Source organism: Drosophila elegans, unplaced genomic scaffold, assembly GCF_018152505.1.
Source record: "Drosophila elegans isolate 14027-0461.03 unplaced genomic scaffold, ASM1815250v1 contig_468, whole genome shotgun sequence".
Lineage (NCBI taxonomy): Eukaryota > Metazoa > Arthropoda > Insecta > Diptera > Drosophilidae > Drosophila > Drosophila elegans.
In genome coordinates, this window is record NW_024545855.1 from 1314404 (window position 1) to 1336487 (window position 22084).

Genomic DNA, 22084 nt, shown 5'->3' on the forward strand with positions numbered 1-22084 from the left:
ACACAGATGCGAATGATGCCGAAAGGTGAAAAAGTCGTGTGCGGGTGCGTGTTTGAGTTAGCTATACGGCCACTAGTTGTGTATATTTACTATTTTACTTGGCCAACCGAAGGCGGGAGAGCGAGACCGTAAAATTCAAATTTCATGTGTTGTTTGCCCGGAGCATATTAAAAAATAAAATGCACCTGCAAACACAGAGCCATGCACGCACACATAAATTACATTTATAGTGGTACAGCCGGCGGAAACTTAGTTCTCCCATGGAGCATGCCATTTATGACATCCGCGCTAAAGTGCCGAAAAAAAATAGACGGAAGGCAAGGAGTAGAGTAAGGCAACGCATAAAAAGCATATTAAATGCCTTTTGCTTTTGCCTTTCGCCGTTGTTCGTCGCCATTGTCTTCGCAGTCTTGTAAGACTATGGACTATGGCTCGAATCAGAGTCTGGAGTCTGGAATCGGGAATCTGGAGTCCGGGGGATTTTTGTTTGTCATCTTTTAATGGCGCAATTAGAGCGCACAGAATGCGTTTACTGAAATCTGAGCGGCGGCTGCTACTGCGTCTGCTTCTGCTTCTGATGCTGCCAGGCGTCATAAAGGATTTTTAATAATAGCGCTAAATTACAATAGACAATATACGCAGGCAAACACAAACACAAGCACAAACAGATGGGCAAACACATGGCAGCAAATTGCGTATACGGCGTGTGGCACTTTGAAACAAAAACCGAACCACGACAATGCAAAGTTCGGTCGTTGGGCGTGGCAGTTGTCTGCCAAGACGAGTTCGACTCGCTGTTTGTTGTTAGCTGTAATTTGATGCGCCATTGTTTTCCTTAATCCCACTGCACCAGCCATTTCCCCCCACGCTTTTCCGCACCCGCTTTTCCCCACTGTCAGTTGAGATTCTTTTTGCCACTGCGTTTAGTTTTCGCTTCCAAGCCATTGCTATGCAATTTCGGGCACCGCCTTGAGGGTAATTTATGCGCGCATTGTTTCTTCATTTTGCGGGGTCTGTCATTAGTTGAAAGTGGGAGGCAGTGGGCGGTGGTGGGCGTTTGGTGTCAAAAGTGGCTGCAGCAGCTGCAGGAATTTATGGTCTCCGAGTTGTTTTGTTCACATGGCCTGTGGCTCAGAAGTAAACTTTCCTGCCGCCACGTGAACTCCTCTGGCTTTCAAATTGTTTTCTGAATTTCAGACAGAGCTTACTGCCAAATGGCTGAATTAAACTCTTTAAGGCAACGAGAATCGCATTGCATTGCATCGACTGACTCAATAAACTTGGAGCGGAAATGCACACGCAATAAATTACGGCTTCTGGAAGAGGGTGAAGGGGAAGCCGAAGAAAGGGCGGCAGTGCAACATAAATCCATTTTTGGAAATTTATGGTGCATTGAACTTATAACGAAATACAATAAAATCTGCTTGCCCCTTTCCAGTGAAACGAAGATTCGGAACCTCTCAAACGGAAACAACGAGTGATAAAAATAATACAAATTATTTATGACAAAGAAGTGAACTACCTTTACGTCATTGATTGTTAAAATCTCTTTTTTCAAAGTGTGGCTCAAAGTTGAAAAAGATAAAGTTCATATAACATGTTTTATCCCAATATTTTAAAAACAAGATTTACTTTATTTAATTTATTTCCTGAAGACAGAAAGTCTTCAGATTTCGTTTAATTTTTTGGCTTATATTAATAGTACTATAAATGCGATATAAATAATAAATAGCTATTAAAAAAATTGTATTAAATTTAAATTGTTTTTCGTGAGAACAATATTTTATGAAAATATGCATAAAATATGCATAATCAAGTCTACAAAAAAATGTTTGAATATAAATTTCGTTCAGAGGCAACAAGAAGCTTGTTATATTTGGTTTGCATACAATAACTATTTTAACTAAAAAGGAGTATAAATGCCCAAAACATTAATTTTTTTTGCTTTAATTTATAATAGATATTTATAGTGTTATCAGTTATGAAAGTGATTTCTTTGCAAACATCCATGACCTTAGTAACGGAGAAAAAAAATTGATTGGTCTTCAAACGACATTAAACAGACAAAGCTGGACCAAGAGACAATCCATAAGTGCTTTATTTTATAGGGTACACCTAGCGCTCGTCAATATTCGACAATGGTTTTCCTCTGCATTTTCCGAGTTGTCCTTTCCCAAGCTCAAGAAGCAGCAGGCAAATGGCGTATGAGGAGGTGAAAGAAGTCCAGCAAAAGATATAATATTAATGTCACAGCCTTATATGTTCTTTCCCCGACTCGACTGTCTCCATTGCCCTTCTGTTTGTCAGTATGTCGACGTGTGTTTGTCAATGCAATGAGCCATTAAAGCGTCGTTGAAGGAAAGGCTCGCAACTAACGAGGCCATAAGAAGGCAATGACGTAGAAGTCAAGCATCGAGGGAATAAATCATATCAGGCCATATTCAGGTCAGTACGCACTTAAGCCACGTCTTCAGTTGAACGTTAAAGGGAATGCGATATTTATGGAATTCTTCTGAGGAGCTATCATCAGTACTTACGCTGTTTTGGCTACTGAAATAGGGTAAGTTCAACTTTCTCTTTGTTTTTGATAGCTCACAAGGCGCTTATTTGAGCTGGAAAATCTTATATGCTTACTCTACAAATACCATTCAAAAGTTTCAATCAAAGTGGTGCAGAGTGCAACGAGCTTTTTATTTAAGTATTTTTTTGTGCAATACTAGTGCAGATTGAGTGAGACAGAGAGATGGTCTGGTAAAATTATAATGCAACTAGAAAACTTATAATTACTGATAATAAAATCATAATTAATTTTTGCCAATGCAGAAAAACAGCTTCAAAAAAAGCACAACATCGAACGGGCGACAGAAACGAGATAGACAGACAGTATTGGGATGGAGTGGAATGGAGAATAATATAAAATTATAATTTTCAGTTATGGCTGCAGGTGAAATGCTTAATTCAATTTAAGTCAATTTATGTTAATGTTTTTTGCTAGCTAAAAATGTTTAAAATTGCAATTAACCGAAACGCAAAAAAGTATGCTATGTACGTACATTTAGAAAACTTTTATTTTTTCTCTCTCCAACTAGTTAGCAACAACACGAAAAAATAAAGCTAGAACGAAGTTGCTTGTTGCCATATGTAAATTACTTTGGGGGTTGTGGGGCGAGGTGGTGGTGCACATCTGAAGCTCTAAGGGGCTGAGGGTGTTAAAGTGCACGGGTAATTATGCCTGGCTTAGAGGCTACGACAACAAAAGTGTTGAAAAAAAATGTTTAGTAAACGAAAAGAGTTGGTTGGAAAGGGGGCATGGGTGTATTCTTTTTTTTTCGGCTTTGTTACTCTTGTCTCTGGTGCAAAGTTGGTGGCGGTGGGTGGTGGTTTTGGGGAAACGTTAATTCATTTACAAACTTAAATTGAACGTGAAATTATTAATTGCTTGCTTAATTAATTTATAATGAGTTTTTCAGTGGCATCTGTTTCGCGTCAGTGCAAAAGAGAGATATAGCAAAAGAGTGGTGGTGCAGCTAGGCGAATTGTTGATATCAAGTATGCGCAGTGTGTGCCATGATCGGGGAGCAAAGGTTTAGAAAATGTATGGAATGCCGTGTACAGAGTGTATTCGAGTGTTTCAAGGTTTTTTGTGTTTTGTTTTTTTTTTAGAGGGGTTTAGGTTGTGTTAGATGAAGAGTTAGAGTTTCGATTTTTCTGTGGGGACTATTCTTCGGTTATCACAAGAAAGACATTCAGTTTAACATTACATTATGCACTGGATGAAGCGTACACTAGTGGCTAGATCGTTGGATAATTCATCGTTAAGGTAAATATTTATTTATATATATTTGGTGTATATGTATATATATTGGACACAAGTATCGAAACGAAAATGACTTGAAAGTAAAACTCCAATAAAACGTTCGAATGCCGCTTGCACCACATAACAAATCATGACTCAGCTCATCGAAATTTGGTAGAGTGTGAATGGGGAATATATAGAGTATATATAGGTAGTATTGTAATTGGCAAACCACGATCATCAATCATCAATCAGCGAGCGAACGAGCGAGCGAACGAACGAGGAACGAATGGCAGCAACTTCCGGCAGGATATATACGTATAGATTTATATATTCTTGTATTTGTTTTTGCGGGTGTGACTTTGTGTGTGTGTGTATGCTTGGAGGTATAAATATCAAAGAAAAAATTCAATTCAGTTCATTCGCTTATTATTACATCATCGAAAGTTCATCAAAAGATAAAGTAAAATGTAATCCTTTACATAAATATTCATATTCATTAATATAAGGTATACATGTCGGTATAGGTGGATTTTATATATATATTCAAGGTCAGTCATCAATCAATCAATCCATATCAATTAAACAATTTACAAGTATGCGTATATATATATATATATATAAAGAGAGAGAGAGACAAGAGACAGAGAGTGTGAGAGAGAGGAGCAAGACGAGGGGTTTTCTGGCTGGGTGGGGTTTGCTCACCAAGTCCACGTAATGAAAATTAAAACACACTTAAACCAAAATTACTTCGAATGGTCTTTAAAATATTTGACTTGGCTTCAACTTAAAAACTGTAAGTACTCGGCAGGACTTTTTCTTTTTCTTTTATTACTGCTTTCACTCTCGGAAGAACTGGTTTTAGATTTTTTTAGATTCTGAAAGCTTTTCTCTAGCCGAATCCTCGCTTGTTTCCGGTGGCGTTCACTTGTTGTTTTCGGAACCGCTTGAAAGAATCTCATACGTGGAAATTGGTGAATGATTAGTACTAAGTTCGGTTAACATAAATCACAGACATTACTTAAAAGGTTTCGCATTCAAAGTCATATTCAAATTCAAATTGAAGCATATGCCAAGTGGTCAGTGTGAGTGTTTGTGATTGAGTGACTGGGTGGGCGGTGTTAGTGACGTGAAAGTGGGCGTGGCCAGATTTGTATTTCGTATTTTCGTATCTACTAAACTCGACCGTCAACAAACTGCCGGCAGCGTGTTTAAAAAGTATTTGTTTCAATCAACTAACAATGTATGGTGAAGGAGGGGATTTTAACTGCGCGCAGAGATTTAAAAAATTCATAACGATGTAAAGGGTGAGGGGTAAACTGATAGCTCTGCGCTCTCATGAATAAATCAGAACGGAAAAAAAATACTGAGGGGGAAAAACATGTTTTATTGTTCCATATCCATCCATACATACAAAGAGAAAATTATCCAAACGTTTGCACAAGGCACATGGCACACACACACGCATACGCAGACACACACGGCGACAAAGTGGGAATACAATGAACGAAATCAATATTAATAATAATGCCCGATGCAATATTAATGGGAAACTCAACTGCAAAAGTATTAAGGCACACACAACAAAACTGAATACATGTGAACACGAGTATGAATAAATATTAACACGCACACACGCATTCGCAATTAAATTGTTTTTATTCGTTATAAATTTGTTTCATTCATAATGTGTTACTTATGCTTTCTTCCCATCATCGGTATAGTTTTTTTGTTGTTTTTTTGTAATTGTTCTCGCATTTTCTATAAATTACTTGCTCTGCATTATTAGTAATTATTGTATAACTATTTATATAACTTATTTATTTGCCGGAGTTTTGTTTCAGTTTTCTTGCTTAACAATTCCATGAAGATTGCTAAAAATTAAGTACAAACAAAATAGACAAAATGCCACAAACACGAGACAGAGCTAGAGCGAAAATTGGAAATATAATGGATTTTAAAACTAAATAGTAACATACATATGTGAGTTGGTTGGTTTACGGAAAGGAATAGAAACTAAAGGGCTATTGGCTAGTTAAACTAACTTTTTCTGCAGGGACGGTAAGTCAAGGTTCTATACTATGAATAATTCTTTAGTTTGTTCAAATACATTTAAAATGGGTAATATGTAAGGGATCTTTACCTAAGCTCCAGATGAAATTTGAGTGGTTTAAACTAATAAGAAATTTGGCTACATTTCGTTGTACTGTATTTTAAAGAATTTTCAGCCAATTCCCATTAACTTTTTAAGGTTAACATTTTTTAATATTTTCTTTATATAGTAAAATACGAAATCACGACCTGCAGGGGAATGGTTTGTTTTTCGACTTAATTACGGGACAACATCCCAACGTAAATGAAAATTTGAAGAACTTGGTGCAAGATATTAAACTCGACAAGGGGTGAGTAAAACTTTAGAGTACCAGAGTTGCATAAGTTAGTTAAAATAAATAAAAAACGAAAACATAATGGGATTACAAAAATCAGATTCATTTTATTGAAATAAAATTGATTGCTTTTGCTAAAATAAAGACTAAGATTAAATATTAATAAATTTATTGTACATTAAAATAAATTAATACCAGGTGCATACATTTATACATTGCATTTAATTGAGGCCCAACGACATGGATCATGTATCGCTCTCGTCTTTCGGCAAAGCCAGTTCTTGGCTCGACTTCGTTATCTGAATTCTAATTGGCGTCTGCAAACGCTCGGTTTCGTATATTTTGACCTTCAACTAAACGGAAGGGGGATAAATGTAGGTTTTCTTAATACTTAGTTTGGTATAAAAATAACACACAAAATACAAAAGGTGTGGTAGTAGGTATAATTTAATGAACATTGAACATACAAATCAAGAACAAATAATCAAGCTCAGAGCCACTTAACCGAAAATTGGTTACACACAGATGGAAAACTTTGATCATACCATACAAATGAGTTTGGCAAATAACGAAATTAAATACTTTGGACAAATTGTTACTCTTTGCCTCGCACGCAAAACAAATAAAGAACGTGAAATAAAACTGAATTGCGCTATATGAATGTGTTCAAACAACGGGCCGGGAAAAGATTCGAAAATTGTAAAATAAATGCGGCGCATTTGCTCTTTTTCGATTTCCGTACTTCCCTTGTGATTATTAATTTTATTAAATAAATAAAGCGATTTTTCGATACATTTTTTTCTTCTGGACTTTAATTAATTTCTGTGCGAATGCATTTAAAGAGAATTCTGCTTCACAATATACGCATTTATTTATTGCTGAAACATGAATGCAAACCAATTTTATGACTGACAGCGGAATGAAATTATTAAAATTACGCATTATGATGATTGCTGTTGTGGTAATGGTGTTATTATTGTTATTATTTGCACTGCTTTCTGATTTGTTTGCGCCCCGATGCGAATTATTCGGGCTATCGAGTGGTTTGTTGGATGGATGTATGGCTGAATGAATCGAAGAGCTTATTTATGTCCTTAATTGCTTGTAATTAACTGCCATAATTGCGCAAAAATTCGTTTGAACTCAAAGTCCGTGAAATGTCGACGATATGCGTGACTACAAATATTGGAGCTCACTTCTGGGAAATCAATTCATGCTCATCTCTCAAACGAATTAATTTTATTTCGGGGGTAAATTAGGCTTAAGATTATTTTTTCTTGATTCTTGAGCCATATTCTTGTGGGTGTTAACGGGTGCTTTTCGAATTTGTGAAGGTGAGCATTTTGAGTGCAATCATGCGTGTTCCTGTGCCTGTGCCTGTGATTGTGTTTGTTCTTTTTTGGGGTGTACGATTGTGTGTAGCTAGATGAAATACCTGGCAAGGCTAAAGTGGATTTGGATTTGGCCAACTCGTTAGCTGTCATTAATTTTTGCATTGCGTAACAAACAGGACTTTTCGAAACTATCCAAGTGGCTCTCAAGGCTGATTCCCAGATATATGTTGCACCAAAAGTGTTGCGGCAACATCTAATTGGATTATGAGATTAGCAGAACTTTCACCAGTCAACCATGCCGTTTTTTCTTGGCCTGTCTAGACTTAAACTTGCATTGTTTGCTTTTCGGCAGAAGGCGCGTTAAATTGTTAAATGGTGCACACAGTTGATTCGGCCAAATTACGCTGCGCTTAACAAATTGCATGGAAATGTTTGCCCCAGCAGACGGATGGGCCAAAAGTTTTGGCCAATTTGAGTCGGTTCGGGCCATTTGTCGGCCAGAAGTTGCAAGTTGCTTGTGATTTATGCACTGACAGTTTGTGGTGCGTGTCTGGGCCTTTTATTTATGAGTTTTGTTTCGCCCTGGCCTGCCTCGCATCGGGAACGCAAACAAATGCAGAAGTATGCAAAAGATAATGGCATTTATTCTGGCCTGTCGGCCGACTTCAATCCGCCTGTCTGCTTTCTCTGCTCTGTGGTTAATTAAAACGCAAAGAAAACTTTCGCATCAAATTGGTGAGCAACACAAAATACACCCACACAAAATGCAAAGTACGGAAATAACCTGGTCATATATGTAAGCACGCACAATGTGTATATTGTAAGTAGTAAACAAGTAGTAAAATCTGATGTATGTACCTGTAGTAATAAAAATAATCACGTTTGGCAGGAAGCAAGGCAAAATCATAACAAGAACAACACGAATAAGGTTTTAGTGAGAGGCAAACAGAGAGAGAGAGAAAGATGGTGTAAGAACACACAAAAATCAGTTTATAGCAATTCACATTCGTTGCGGTTACATTCTCAGTTTGGCGGAGCCAAATAAAAACGAGAAGAAATGAAATGAAAGGGCCAGTATGAAAAGAACCGAAAGAGGGGCTAAAAGATAAGGCCAAAAAATGTTGCAGGTTGTTAATCAAACAAGCAGGCAGACAAACACACGACAAGCAAACGTTGCATGTTGGACAAAATGAAAGTGTAAATATTTTACACGCGCGCGCCCAAAAGCAGGCAATAAAAACTTGATTATGGAATTCGCATTGCTGACTCGAATCGCATGACTCTGGTTGTTGCTAAACACTGTCATATACAAAAGTGTGTGTGTGTGTGAGTGTGTTGGACGGAGACACAAACACAAATACAAATACAAAATGCAAACGGAAACGGAAATCAGAGCAGAAACAGAAACAGTAACTGTAACAAAAAGACTAAACCGAAATAGAAACCGAGAACTGAAAACCGAAAACCGAAAAAGTAAAAGAAACCGAACCGAAAATATTTGGGAACGTAACTAGAATTGTTTTGAGTTGCACAAAATGCATCGAGCACAGACAGTTGGTTACTGGATTACAGCATTACAGCATAACTGGAGTACTGGATTACTGGATTATTTGCTTTGATTTAATGCTTTACATGGTTCTTTTGAGGGGCGGGCAAGGAAAACATTCCGCTTGGTGTAGAGTATAGTACTTTTTTTTTTTTTTTGATTTGTTTTTTTTTTTTGTTTTTTGTTTTGAGTATTACAATATAGTTGTCGCACCTTCGGGAATCTCAATCTCATATCGAAAAGGAAAACTAATCGAATCGAATAAATTTTGGTAGTAGTATTTTGTAGTAGTAGTAGTAGTAACATCATTAACATAAGTTATACATACATATACATAATGTAAACTAAATGAGCATTAGCATGTTAACGTAAAACATAATGAATGCGTTCAAGATCACCTACACATACATACGCTGTATGTATCAATAGGTACGGTACTGTACTGTATATATATATATATATATATATATGTGTGTGTGAGATGTTTAAAATGTACTTAAGTAAACTCGGCCAGGGGCCGCTCATTTTTGTCATTTTTTGGTTTTTTTTGGTTTCCTTCTTCTTGCATTACTTAAACGTAAACAAACGTAAACACACGAACATAGGGCTTAGGCATTATAAGTATATATGTGTATAAGTATATAGAAATATATAGAAAGGTGAAAAAAATTCAAGTTGTACAAAATGCACGCTTGGCGGCAGTTTGTGTCCTGAACACAGGTTTTCAAATCGAGTGTGGTTGGTTGTATCTGTATTAGTACCAGTAACTGTTGTATGTGTCATCTGTCATCAGTCGGTAAATAAAATCTAGCTCCCTTGTTCACTCTTCAAATGTAATGCCTTTTGGTCAATGCACAGAAATGGAAAATCTATTCATTTAAATTACCAAACCTGAATTCAACTAATTGGACTGCTGGTCAAAAACATAGATTCGAGCTGAGGCTACGTAAAAGCCATTGAACACTTGCCATTATAAAGTCAAGGAACAAATCTACCAACAGGGAGATTTATGGCCGACCAACGATCGCCAATAATGATAAGATACTTGTCTGGCACTCAACCCCATCTTAATGCCCATCTCCATGACAATCGCAACGGTCCGTTGTCATCAAAGTATGTAATTTTAATTTGACTTTTATTAATTTATATGTTTCAGGCGGAGCGACAGATGCGATGGGCGGCAGTTGCGACTGTGCCGATAAGTTGATGGTCAGCCATAAAGCAGCCAATGAATTATTGTTGTTGCCAGCGAGCAAACAGCCATTGAGGCGGCATCAGGCATTGCATTAAGCCTGGCAAGTCCGAAAGAGGGGACAGGAGAGGACAGGAACGTTGACAGGAGAACTTACACAGAGTCCTGGGCATGCATTATGCAGCAATTGCTGTTGTCAACTGACAATGCAGCGAAGGCAGCTGCCGCCTGCCAGTAAATTAAGCGGAAAAGTGTGTTGCGGCATGCGGAAGGCGTGGAGTGGGGTGCTTTCGATGGGTGCCAGGGGGTCCTGAAGGACAAAAAATAAGGCAGGACACTCACATACAGACAGACCAATGCGATCTGGACGTTGGCTGGCAGTATTATTTGCTGCAGTCGGAAATAACTCAACCGCAAATGAGATAAATTGCGCGCACACAGATAATTGCATGGTGTCCCCCAGACGGCGTTGTGGCATGGAAATGAAATACATTGCACATACGCCGCGTTGCCTGAGCCTTTTTGTTTTTTTTTGCCCCTCATCGGCGAGCTCATTGCTGTTTTTATACGCGAGTGTGTGTGCTGCGGCGTCCCAAAGCAATCGGCATGTTTGTGACCCTCCAGTGTGTGCGTGAATTTCCTTTTTCGGCCGCTGTACAAATATTTATGTGGTTGCCAGCGCAAACGACACCCGGACTCTTGTAATGAGAAAAAATTGCGCATACGCACCGTGTACGCTCATTAATGGCGATCGCTGATGGCACTCAGCAGGCCGGCTCGGTAATAGCTAGTATTATTTGCAATGCAAATCAATTTCGTTTAACCAAATTATGCCTTTCCATTGCAAGCTAATTTTTCGGTTCGTTAAATCGATTGGAAGCTCGTAACTGCTTGATTTTTTCCCATTGCAATTCCACAAACTTCGGCAGAGTTAAAAACGAGCGTAGATAGTTATGCATATATTCGTAGTTATGTACTCTACGGTACGTGTGTAGTAACTTTGCACGAGTTTGATTTGTAAAATGAAAAAAAAAACGGATACCGATAGCAAAAACTGAACTAGCAAGTAATTGAACTGGAGTTTGAAGAACATTCGAAAAACTCTTTATCTTTATAGGATGCAGTACACAGTATTCATATACACTTTACGGATATACATACACATACACATACACATTTAGGAGAACGCTTAACATGGATGTTTAATTGATTTAACTATAAATTTGATTTATGCTGCTTCAATGTATGTGTCCTTCGCTAGGATTGTGACTAATAAATGTATGCTTTGCTCTATGCTAAATACGAGTTGCAAATTCTTTATCATTATCCATATCTTTATCAATTTTAATTGAATTGTTGCATTATTGTCGTAGTTTACGTTAATTTATCTCCTAGCATAATCAAGTGGATAAGCATTTTCCTATGCAAACGATTTAACTATCCCCTTCTTTTCTGATATGATACGAATAATTGGCTCCTTTTCCTACTCCTCCTCCTCATCCTCCTCCACTGCATATATTACATACTCTATATATTTGTACACACGACCATGAGTCCTAATCAGTGTAAAAGCAAATGTGCCAATTTGTAATTGTAATTTTTGGCAAGGCAAACAAATGGAAATAACTAGCAATCCTTGCTCCCCGATCGATTGCTAACACTCGTACTCCAGGATAAAACCAGGATCCCCCTTGGACGTGGACGTGGACATGGACCTCGAATGTTGCTGATGCGGCAGCAGCAGTGGCCCAGTTGTTGTTATTGCTGTTGCCGCTCCACTGGACGACGATGTTGCCGCTGTCGCTGCGGCTGCTCTGCTTAAATTTACTTGTGACAACATTGCGGTGGCCGTTAATTTGCCATTGTAGGCGAGGGCGGGAGTCAGGGTGGGCGTGGCCGCGTGTCCATAGTAGTTGAGTGCGGAGGTGAGCGGCTGCTGTTGCTGCTGATGTGGCTGCTTCCCACGACGATGTTGCTGCTGCTGGTGCTGCTGCTGCTGTTTGGCCATATAATCCGTGCTCGTATTCGCCGAGGCATTGCGCAATGTTATGAAGGCGTCGAAGTTGTCGGCGGTCGAGGAGGCATTCGAAGTGCTCGAGTTTCGGCGGTTGCCCAAATGTTGTTGCTGCACTTTGGGCGCGGTGGGTTGCAGGTTCAGATTGAGCTTTAGTTGTTGCTGCTGCTGCTGCTGTTGCTGTGACATTGATGAGTTCGATGAGGACGAATTGGACAAAGAGGAGGAGTTGACGGAGTGCGCGGGCGGGTGTTGCTGCTGATTCGCATAGTATTTGCGCAAATTCTCCAGCATATAGCGATTGTTTGCATTTCCGGCTGAGCTGTTGCCGGGTACCGATGTAGCTGATGTTGCTGCTGCCGTTGCTGCTGCTCCTCCATCGCCCAATCCTAACACTGCCTCTGGCTTTGGCTGATGGAGATGTGACCCTGCGGTTGGCATTGGCATCGTTATCTGCTGCTTGCTGCTGGTGGCATACAGAACATCGGAGCTTTGTGCCGGCAACGCCAAATTGATGACACTGCTGCCTGTTGCAGCAGTTGGCATTGCGGTTGCTGCTGCTGCTGCTGTTGCAGCCGGGATTGCTGCGTGCTGTCGCTCCATCTCGAGCCTGGGCCTGCCCTTGCCGCGACTTGCTCCTCCCGCCTGATAGCTGCGGGCATAGTGGGCCTCCATGAGGTCGGCCCTTCGCTGTCTGGCCACATCCGGCAGCTCTGCCCCTCCTCCTCCTCCTTCTCCGGAGGTTCTCCTGCCAAATCCGTAGAGCTCGGCGCGTTGATAGGGCGTCGGATAGGGCTGCCTGCTCCGCTGCTGCCGCTGGAAGTGCTCCAGGTAGCTCTCCCCTCCTCCTCCCACCAGATGGTCCCCACCATCATCATCAGCCACCTCCTGGCGTTGCAAGTGCTGATTGAGCGACTGGTAGAATGTGCTCTCGGCCAGATTCTCATTATAGGAGGTCGCACTGGTCGCTCCAGCCGGCTGATGCCAATCAGCATCTTCGCACTCGTTCACGCTGACGCGGATGCGTATGTCGCGGGCCATATAATCCGGCCTGCCAGCTGCCGTCACCTCCGTTTCACCCAATCCTCCAGCAATGGCAATCCCATCGTCATCATCATCATCATCCTCCTCCTCCTCCTCCACACCCCCATCGTCGTAGAAGAATCTCGCTGATTTGGCGCTTTCCGCCAGCAGCAAGTCCTCACTCTCCTCCAAAGCCAGAGCATAGCTCGTTAGGTTGTCAAAGTAGTACTCGCACATTTTGTCCGGATGCTCGTAGCGCAGTTTGAAGTCTTTTGAATCGGGCACCTCCTCATCCCGCTCCCGCTCCCGCTCCTGGCGGAGATTGGTGGTGGGTCCACTGAACACGGAGGCATAGTCGGAGCTGCTCATCGAGTCCGAGTTGAGGGCTGAGCTGCGCCCCTTCGACTTGGAGGCAATGGGCAGGGTGCCGAGGTTCTCGTAGTTGGCCGCATAGTTGCCCGCCTGCGATTGACTCCGCTTGTGGCGCGCACGACGCGGCGTCTCGGGGGCAGGACTGGGCTGCTTGGCCAGGGCCCTGCGCTGGGCTCCACTCACCCGACCCACGGAGTGGGCCGACTGCTTGGAGCTGCCCAGCTGGTGGTCGAAGTTCTGCTCCAGGTAGGCATCCAGGTAGTGCAGATTCTTGCTGAGATCGATCTCCGACTTGTAGCTCTTGTAGATGGTGGCCTGCTTGCAGCGCGACTCGTAGCTGGAGATGTGTGCCCGGTCGCTTATGAAGCGGAAGCTCTCGTCCTTGGCCAGCGTGTGGAAGCCACTGAACTCGGAGGAGGATCCTCCGCCTCCTCCTCCTCCTACTCCGCCCTCGCCACTGCTCGCCTTGAAGTTGCGGCACTTGTCGCGTATCTTCTGGATGCCCTGCCGCGTCTTGGCCTGCAGTCGCTCGAAGTAGTTGGCCTTGGTCACCGGCGAGGTGGCGTGATTGAGTCTCGGGTGGTAGGCAGTGGTGTGCTGGATGTCATAGCCGCCGCCGCCCGAGGCCCGCATGCTCTGGATGCTGTGCGTCCGGTTGGGATAGCTCAGCCTGAGCTTTGGCAACGAGGGGGGATCCTCCGCAGCTCCTCCTCCTCCTCCTCCTCCTCCTCGTTGGTGTAGTTTCCTCAGTGACAGTTGCTTGAAGATGGCCTTCGATCGCTTGGGTTTGCCACTCGAGGTGTTTGTCCTCCGGCCAAGCAAATCTCCCGAGTCGTTGTCAAAGTCCTGCCTTTCGAATCGCCTCACAGGCACTCCATGCAGATAGTGATGTTCGGAGGGGGGGTTTTGATTGCGATTCGATTCAAAGAGTCTTCTCAAACCCCTACCTTGCCGTTGGGGTCTGGAACTTCTGGCATTGGCCGCATTTCTCAATCGCGAATTAACACTAAGCGTGAGGATCTCATCGTCGTGGAATATGGAGAAGGGATTCGTGATCACCGTGGAGCTGTCTCCCGCCTGATTGCTGGCCGAGGGACTGCCCCTCAGGCTGCTTATGGATCTAGTCTTAAGGCTAACGCTACTCTTAGGCCTACTTATGGCTACTTCCTGCTGCTGCTGCTGCTGCTGCTTACTTCCTAGTACTACTACAACTTTGGCTTCACTGTGCTGCTGTGTTAATGCCACCTGGCCCAAATCCATTTCGGATCGGGAGCGGACTTGTGGCAGGATCGACCTACGCCGCAGCTCCTTCAAGGAGTTGCTCTGCTTGCGAAAGCGATAGAACGGATTGTTGATGCTCAGCTTTTGCAGCAGGACCTGCGTTTCCTCTGGGGTCAAAGGTCCTACTGGCAGGGGATCCGGCTCCGTACCACTCGTCACATTCAGGTGGAGCAACTTGGAGGCAGTCACCACCGGTTTCATCTCCCTGTTCATATTGTTCTCCAGATCCCGCTTACTACTCTTGCTGCTAGTCAGCGAAGAACTATTGCCCTCACTGTTGCTGTTGCGGTTGCTGTTGCTATTGCTGCTGCTGTTGTTGCTGCTGTCGCTACTGGTTTTGGCCACCTCTGAGGTGTTGTTATTATCGCTATTGGTCAGGGCAGTAGTTGTGGATGTGGAACTGATTTTGTGGTTGTTATTATTGTGGCTTACATTGCTACCCTCGTCCAGTAGTTGCTGTTCGTTCGGTGTTGTTGTTGTTGTTGTTATTGTTGTTGTCGTTAGTTGTTCGTGTTGGTGTTGGTGTTGCTGTTGCGTCAGCTGTTCGTTGGATTCGCTATTATTGGTGTCAATTGCCTGCTAGACCCTAGTGGGCGGTTGTAATATCATTGCAGCCATGCGTACCTTCATTGCCTCCGGCGATCCATGTCCCGGATACTGTTGCTGCGGGTGTTGAGATGCGGCATGTAGAGCGGCTGCTGCTGCCGCTGCTGCCTGCTGCTGCTGCTGTTGTTGCTGCTGCTGTTGCTGTTGCTGCTGCTGCTGCTGCTGTTGCTGGTGATGATGGAAACCCGCGGGCGTGGTGTAAATCGAATCACCTTGAGGGCCACTCGTGCTATCCGAGCGTGATTTCAAATCAGCTTTCTCGCTGCGGGCAAAATTGGGAAGAGAGAAAAAGAAGGGGACACCAAATCGTTATCGAAAATTGTTTGCCCAAGTGACAATTGTGTGGGTGGTGGCTAAGTGCTTGGGTGGCTGTTTCGGCTGCTATCGCTGATTGGCAAATTGTATCCCTCACGATTATCTGAATATCTATTTAGTTTGTGTCGCTGCCTTGCCTCGCCGCAGGCCATTGTTTACTTGGGGCTTGGGAAATTAGATATTTCCCCATCAACTCACTCTTGAGATGAGCCTGCAAAACGAATTTTTTGGAAATGTGTGCAGAATGTTCTTGAAGCGGAAATTCTAAATCCATTTCCGTTCCCTTTTCCATATATATCCATACATTGAGGCTCTGAACTGGTCTGTGCATAGTTTGGCAAACAAAATATAGCAGTTTTAAGCTCCTAAACAAGGAAAACAAAAGGTTGGAGAGGGGCGTATGGCCAAACGACCGCCCATAACTCATAATTCTCGGTGAGAGTTTGCAACAACAATGAGCGATAGGTTGTACCCCGATTTCCTGCTATTGGAAAATAAAAAATTATTCATATACACTTTAAACTTAAAATGGAAATGGAAATGTGCTAATGAATGTTATTGGTTTTATGTTATTTTGAAAGTAAAGATGGATGAAAAACACCAAGTCTTTAATTTTTAATACTTCTTCACTCAGCCATTCTAAAGCTTAGTATTGATCTTAATAAAACAAAATTTGGAAATGAAAAACTCTGCTCTCTAAACTCTAGAATTCGGTCATGAATTCTACAATTTTATTCCATTGATCCCTTATAAATATTATTTTCCATTAGCTAATCCGTTGCAAACATGATTTACTTTTTTCGAACTTTTAAAAAGGGTATTTCAGCTTTTTCTTGGCCAAACAAAAGTGCTCGTTCGCCGGTGCATATATTGAATAAATGAAAAATGTATAATATTTTATGTCCCCCCCACACACACACACACACACACCGGCGAACACATTTTTCATTGTTCCAATTCTGTACGTGTGTGTTATGTGTGTTTGTATGAGTGAGTCAGTTCCTGTATTCGGCCAGTAGGAGCGCATAAATTGGCACGCCAGCGCCACCTGTTGGCTGCAGGATGCGGCTGCATAAAAATATATCAAAATGGTCATTTATCTATGGTTCTTTCTTTCTCTCTCTGTGTATGCGTGTGAGAGTGTGAGTACGGGAGTGTGTGGGAAGGAAAAGGGTGTGTACGTATTACGCTTCAACTTACCTGTCTTTATCCGATGATTTATAGCCCGTGGAACCTGTGCCATGCGAGAAGTGAAACGAAAAAGAGAAAGGGGAAGTTTCATATTAGAGTATGCAATATTCAGGAATATAAATTCCCCCCATTATTCTCTGAAGGGTGTGGTTGCAAAATAGTACAAATTAGCTGTGAAAATACCGCTGGCAATTTACAAACAGACAGCTAGATGGTATTTTTTTTTCCAATTCGCCCTCGGAGCCGTGATAAACGAGCCAAGGACTTATTGATTGCGAGGAACGTGTAAACTCCCGTAGAGGTGTTTGCAAATTTTGATGGATATCGTCGAAGGGGTGAAGGCTTCCCAGCTCGGGAGATATATATGCTATAGTATCGGGTCGCACTTGAGAGATCTGTCAAACGCTATTTGACAACTCGGGAAGGCAGCTGCAGCAGTCAGTCAGCCAGTCAGCCAGTCAAATTGACAGCTTGATTGACAACTGAGAAATTGCGATTAGGTGGCTCAGCTTGAAAAGTGCTTACAGATGTGTGCTGGAATGGCTCAAATGTCCTTCAGCAATGGCAAAGTTTCCCTTGCTCTTTTGCAAATTGTTTTACAATAGTAAAAAGTTTCACCGCTTTTTGTCTGCGTTTTGATTTCTAATTAGGCTGTGCGCGCGAAAGCACTGTTTTTTTTTTCCTCAAAGTCGGAGAGATGAAAATGTTGGCGCAGCTAAAACAAAAAGCTGCCACGAAACCCTTAACCCTTTTGTGTAAGCGGGGGCCTGGCTGGTTGGTGGGGCAACAGGAAACGGAGACTGACCGCAGGCGTTGGACGCTAATGAATATTTTATGAGATTTATTTGAGTTTCGAGTTTCAAGGAGAATAGCAGGGCAAACAAAAAAAGAAAAAATAAGAAAAAACAGAGCCGACACAACACACACACAAAGCGAAAAAGAGACGCATCCATCCTGGCAGCCATTTTTTCCGCCATGACCGCCTCCTTCTCGCATTTCAGTTGCCAGTGCTTTGTGAGCTGGCAAGTTTTTGTGTTTTTGCAATTAGTGTGACAGCAGCCTCTAGGGGGTTTTTTGTTGGAAAGGGGGTGGCATAATCAAGGAGGAAGTTTTAATTGTCGCGGCCTTGACGGCACTGCCAGTGCAATTAATACGGGTCCAATGATGGTTAGGATTTCGGTTGAAATATACCATAGAACCCCCCATTTTTACTTACCCTTGAAGCAGCATCTCTTGCTCTTGATCGCATAGATACACAGGCAGACCAGCAAAAGGATGGCAGCCATGCAGCCCCCGGCCACGCCCATCAGATAGCTCATCTCGTAGGGTTCTGTCCGGAAATTCCATACGATTCGATACACGGATTGGTATTCGATGTAAAGGTGGTGGTGGTGGTGGTGTTGATTATGCAAGCATTAAGAGGAATTTTCATTTTCATTTGCACAAGGTACTTTATGCAATACATGTATTGCACGTCGTAATGATTTTAATTAAAAGCATTGGGCTGCAATGCAAGGGATTTGGTTATGCTTAATGTGCGAGCGTTCTCTTGACTATTTCGCTTTAAAAATACTTATTAATATGTTCATTTCTATCTGTATTTAAGTTTGGCTTATATATTGCAATAATGGCCTATTTAGACTTTAAATAGTTTGTTACACAAACCAAATTTGACATATACATAAATACAAACAATATTTATTCTATTTTTTGTATGAATAATTCCATTTAAATGAATTATAAATATGAGTTTATATAAACCCAATAATGTTTGCACAAATTACTGAAAATTTGTTCAATAGATTTTTATATTTAAACTGCGTTAAAAAGAGTTTCAGAGTTTGATGTATAATTTTTCGAAAATAATCAACATTTAAAACAGTTGTCTATAAATAATGGTTATCAATATCATAACCACATAAATGGTGGTACAATTGAGTTTGATATTTTATTAAACTATATTCCAAAAAGTTTTATGTTGTAGCCTCTTATTTTGATAGACAGACTTTAGAGAGTAAACTAAAAAATAAAACAGTAGTCAACAAAACTTGCTTCTTTAGTCTACCCAAATAGTGATAATAATGTTTGTATGGTGCGTGAATGTGGAATGTTTGTCGAGATTGTAACTTAAGGGTGCATTGGGATAATGTGGGTTGGGGTAAAGAAAATTAAGAAAAGTCTAAGCACCTGCAAACGTACCCTCCACAATCAGGTGTATGGCATGACGATCGGTGCCCCGCTCGTTCTCCACCACCAAGTAGTAGGGCCTGGAGTCGTGCTCGTCCGTGTGGAGGATGTGCAACGTGGACAGGTAGCAATCCTCGCGGGTGTCCGGCTGCATGTCGTCTGCCCGGAAACGATCTGTGGGGGGTTTCCAAAACAAAAAAATAAAAGTGAGTTCTTGTTTCTGCGAATTGACTTTCGTTGGCTAAGTAATTGCACTAGAATTGCACACAATTTGTCGGCATCCGACATTAATCATTCGATTCGATGGGCTAACTAGCGTTGGGTGCGGAGGAAAGGCGAAAGGATTGGTCGGTAATGCGCGCCGTTTGATTTGTGTCAGTGGCAAGGAGAGCACGCAGGATTACACGCACGAAGGACGACCAAGGATGGACACGGACGGACAAGCTGAAAATGAAGAATAATGCGACCCACGGACCAAGCATCAGTGTTGCCAACTTAGCTATTTTTGGGACAGCCTTTTCACAAATTAAGTTTATCGTTTTGGACGTAAGTGTCTTAACTACACAGTTCATAAGTATATATATTTTTTAGTTTAGATATTCAATTGTGATCGAAGTTGTTGATAAATTGTAATATAATTTTCCTAAGCTAAGTAACTAAAATTGTTGACAAGGTAATATACCTTTAAATGGTAAAATCAATCAGGAAACATTTTATAAGGTTTTTTAATATGTGGAGCCTCCTTAACATAAAATGTATTTGTTCATACCAAAACATTTTTCTTCGAATTTTTAAAGAATTATTTATTTGATTTATTAAATAGTTCCTAAAAAAAATTGCTTCAAGCTCTTGACTTAGCATTTGTAATTTAATCTACCAATTTTCAGATAAATTTAATGCTGACAGTCAATATTGGCCAGGAATAGGCAACACTGGCAGTCGGGGATGCAGTTCAAGTTCATGGAAAATGAGGAAATGGCCAAGATGGAGCGATGCAGCTGCATCTGCTGGCGGATGTTCATCCGAATATAGTTTCAGCTGGAAAATGAGGTGTGGTGTGCCTGTGTGTTGCCTGTCTGTTGGAGCTCGGATTACCGGCGACTGACAGGCGTGGGAAGTCTGCTCGAGGCATCCTCTCTTCCTCGACCCCATTCCCATTCCCATTACCAGCCCTTTTCCAGCGGCCAACATGAAACTGGCTGTTTCTTGTCCGACTCTGACTCCGTTTGGTCATGTAATTTGTCTTGATTTGCGGAACAACCCGACGCGACTCGCGAACGTTTTTGTGTCTGGGAATGGTTAATCTAATGAACCCCCGAGCGGGCAGAGCCAGCGTTCGGCATCCTGTAGAGCGGCGCTAATAGAATTCCGTTCCGAGTAGGCAAAACTAAGACCAGCGCCTAATTGCATTACCATTAGCGGGCCAATGGGGCGGATGGGTGCCCATCAAACAAGTATACGCACCGATGCCCGAGCCGGCCTCCAGACGAAGCGAGCCCCATTCCCAAGCGACGCGTTGTGGCCGCGGATCCGCACAGACGACCATTGTCAGGCTGGCCGCCTCTCCTCGCTTCACGGCCACGGTGTGCAGGGAGGGGTGCAGGCGCAGCACCTGCGGAGCACCTGCAAGGACACAAGTAAAAAGAGGTGAAAGATGCATAAAGGAGGCGCGTCCAGTCCACACGGCCAGATGGCTTTTTAATTGAGTTGGTGCGGTGCAACGCATTCGCCAAGCCATACTGCCAAAGATAATTATATAGAGTGGTTACAGGGTGCAGGTACAGGGTGTCTCCGCTTGGTCCAAGTCAATTGCTTTAGGGGTGAAAGGATCTTGGACAGGCAGTCAGGCTAAGTAACATTTAAAAGAAAACTTTCTTTTTTTAAGCCGCGGCAGTCAGACTCAGAATCATTTAAAATTATTTAGAGACCGAAATATACATTTCACCCTATTGACTAAAAAATTTTTATACGATTTCAATCAAACAAAAAAATGTTTGAAAAATACTCAAAGAAATTTTATTTTGACAGACAAAAATCCTTTTACTTCTCTTATGCTTTAAATTTCTTGTTTTTTCTGATCTACATGTATTTTGTAAATTGTAATTTGTATCTATTTAAATAGATAAATACATCCATTTAAGCCAAATATGTACATTTCATTGTATTGATTAACATTGTTTCAGTAGCATTTCAATCCAACAAAAACCGTTTTGTAAAATACTTAAAACAATTTAAATTTGTTAGATGGTATTTCCTTTAAAATTAATTGATATTTGCTTTTAACAATCTACAAATTTTTTTGTCAAACTAATGGTTGATTATTTGTGATTTTAATGAGTTTTACGTTGCTGTATCTTTTTAATCAAGAATAAATACATTTATTTTTGTCGAATAATGAGAAACGGTAACTTTTCCTTTTTTTTGACACTCTGGCATACTGTCGCAGTTGGTTAGTTATTTTGTTAGTTGCTCGACACTCACAAACATACACGTAGATATGTATAAAAGTGGTGGGGACTTTTTTGTGTGTGTAATGTATATTGTTCGTGTGCATGTTTATTTTTGTGCATTTTTTTTGGTCCCCGGCTCTGCTAAATTGCTCGTGTCCTTGGTTGGTCATAAATTATGTACGTTCTGTGGTATTCAGCACTAAATTTAAATATTTCTTGCTGCTCTTTTTTCTAGAGTTTTTTCTATTTTTTCCCCCTTTCAGTTTGCTGTACAGTTTTTTGCCCCCGGCAGTTGCAGCTCCATTTTTTTTCCGCTGGCTCTGCGGTCATAAGTTCATTTTGATTTTGTGTTACGTTTTGGTTTAGTCCGTTGGCCAGTTGCAAGTTGCC

The 22084-nt window shown here is 41.7% G+C and overlaps 1 protein-coding gene across 7 annotated transcripts in view; it reads right to left on the reverse strand.

The window, feature by feature from the left end:
• The window catches only part of LOC108143828 (hemicentin-2), a 112727-nt gene that overhangs the window by 9620 nt on the left and 81023 nt on the right, over positions 1-22084 (reverse strand). For 5 of the 7 annotated variants that reach the window (XM_017268370.1, XM_017268373.1, XM_017268372.1 and 2 more), the window contains 5 exons: positions 20709-20867; positions 19245-19418; positions 18274-18387; positions 17067-17100; positions 15570-15813 (listed from right to left, as the gene is read on the reverse strand). In XM_017268370.1, the coding sequence (XP_017123859.1) occupies positions 15570-15813; positions 17067-17100; positions 18274-18387; positions 19245-19418; positions 20709-20867 (725 nt within the window). Of the gene's footprint in view, positions 1-6270; positions 6537-15569; positions 15814-17066; positions 17101-18273; positions 18388-19244; positions 19419-20708; positions 20868-22084 lie in introns of those variants that run through there. The other 2 variants (XM_017268374.2, XM_017268371.1) reach the window with 2 other exon arrangements.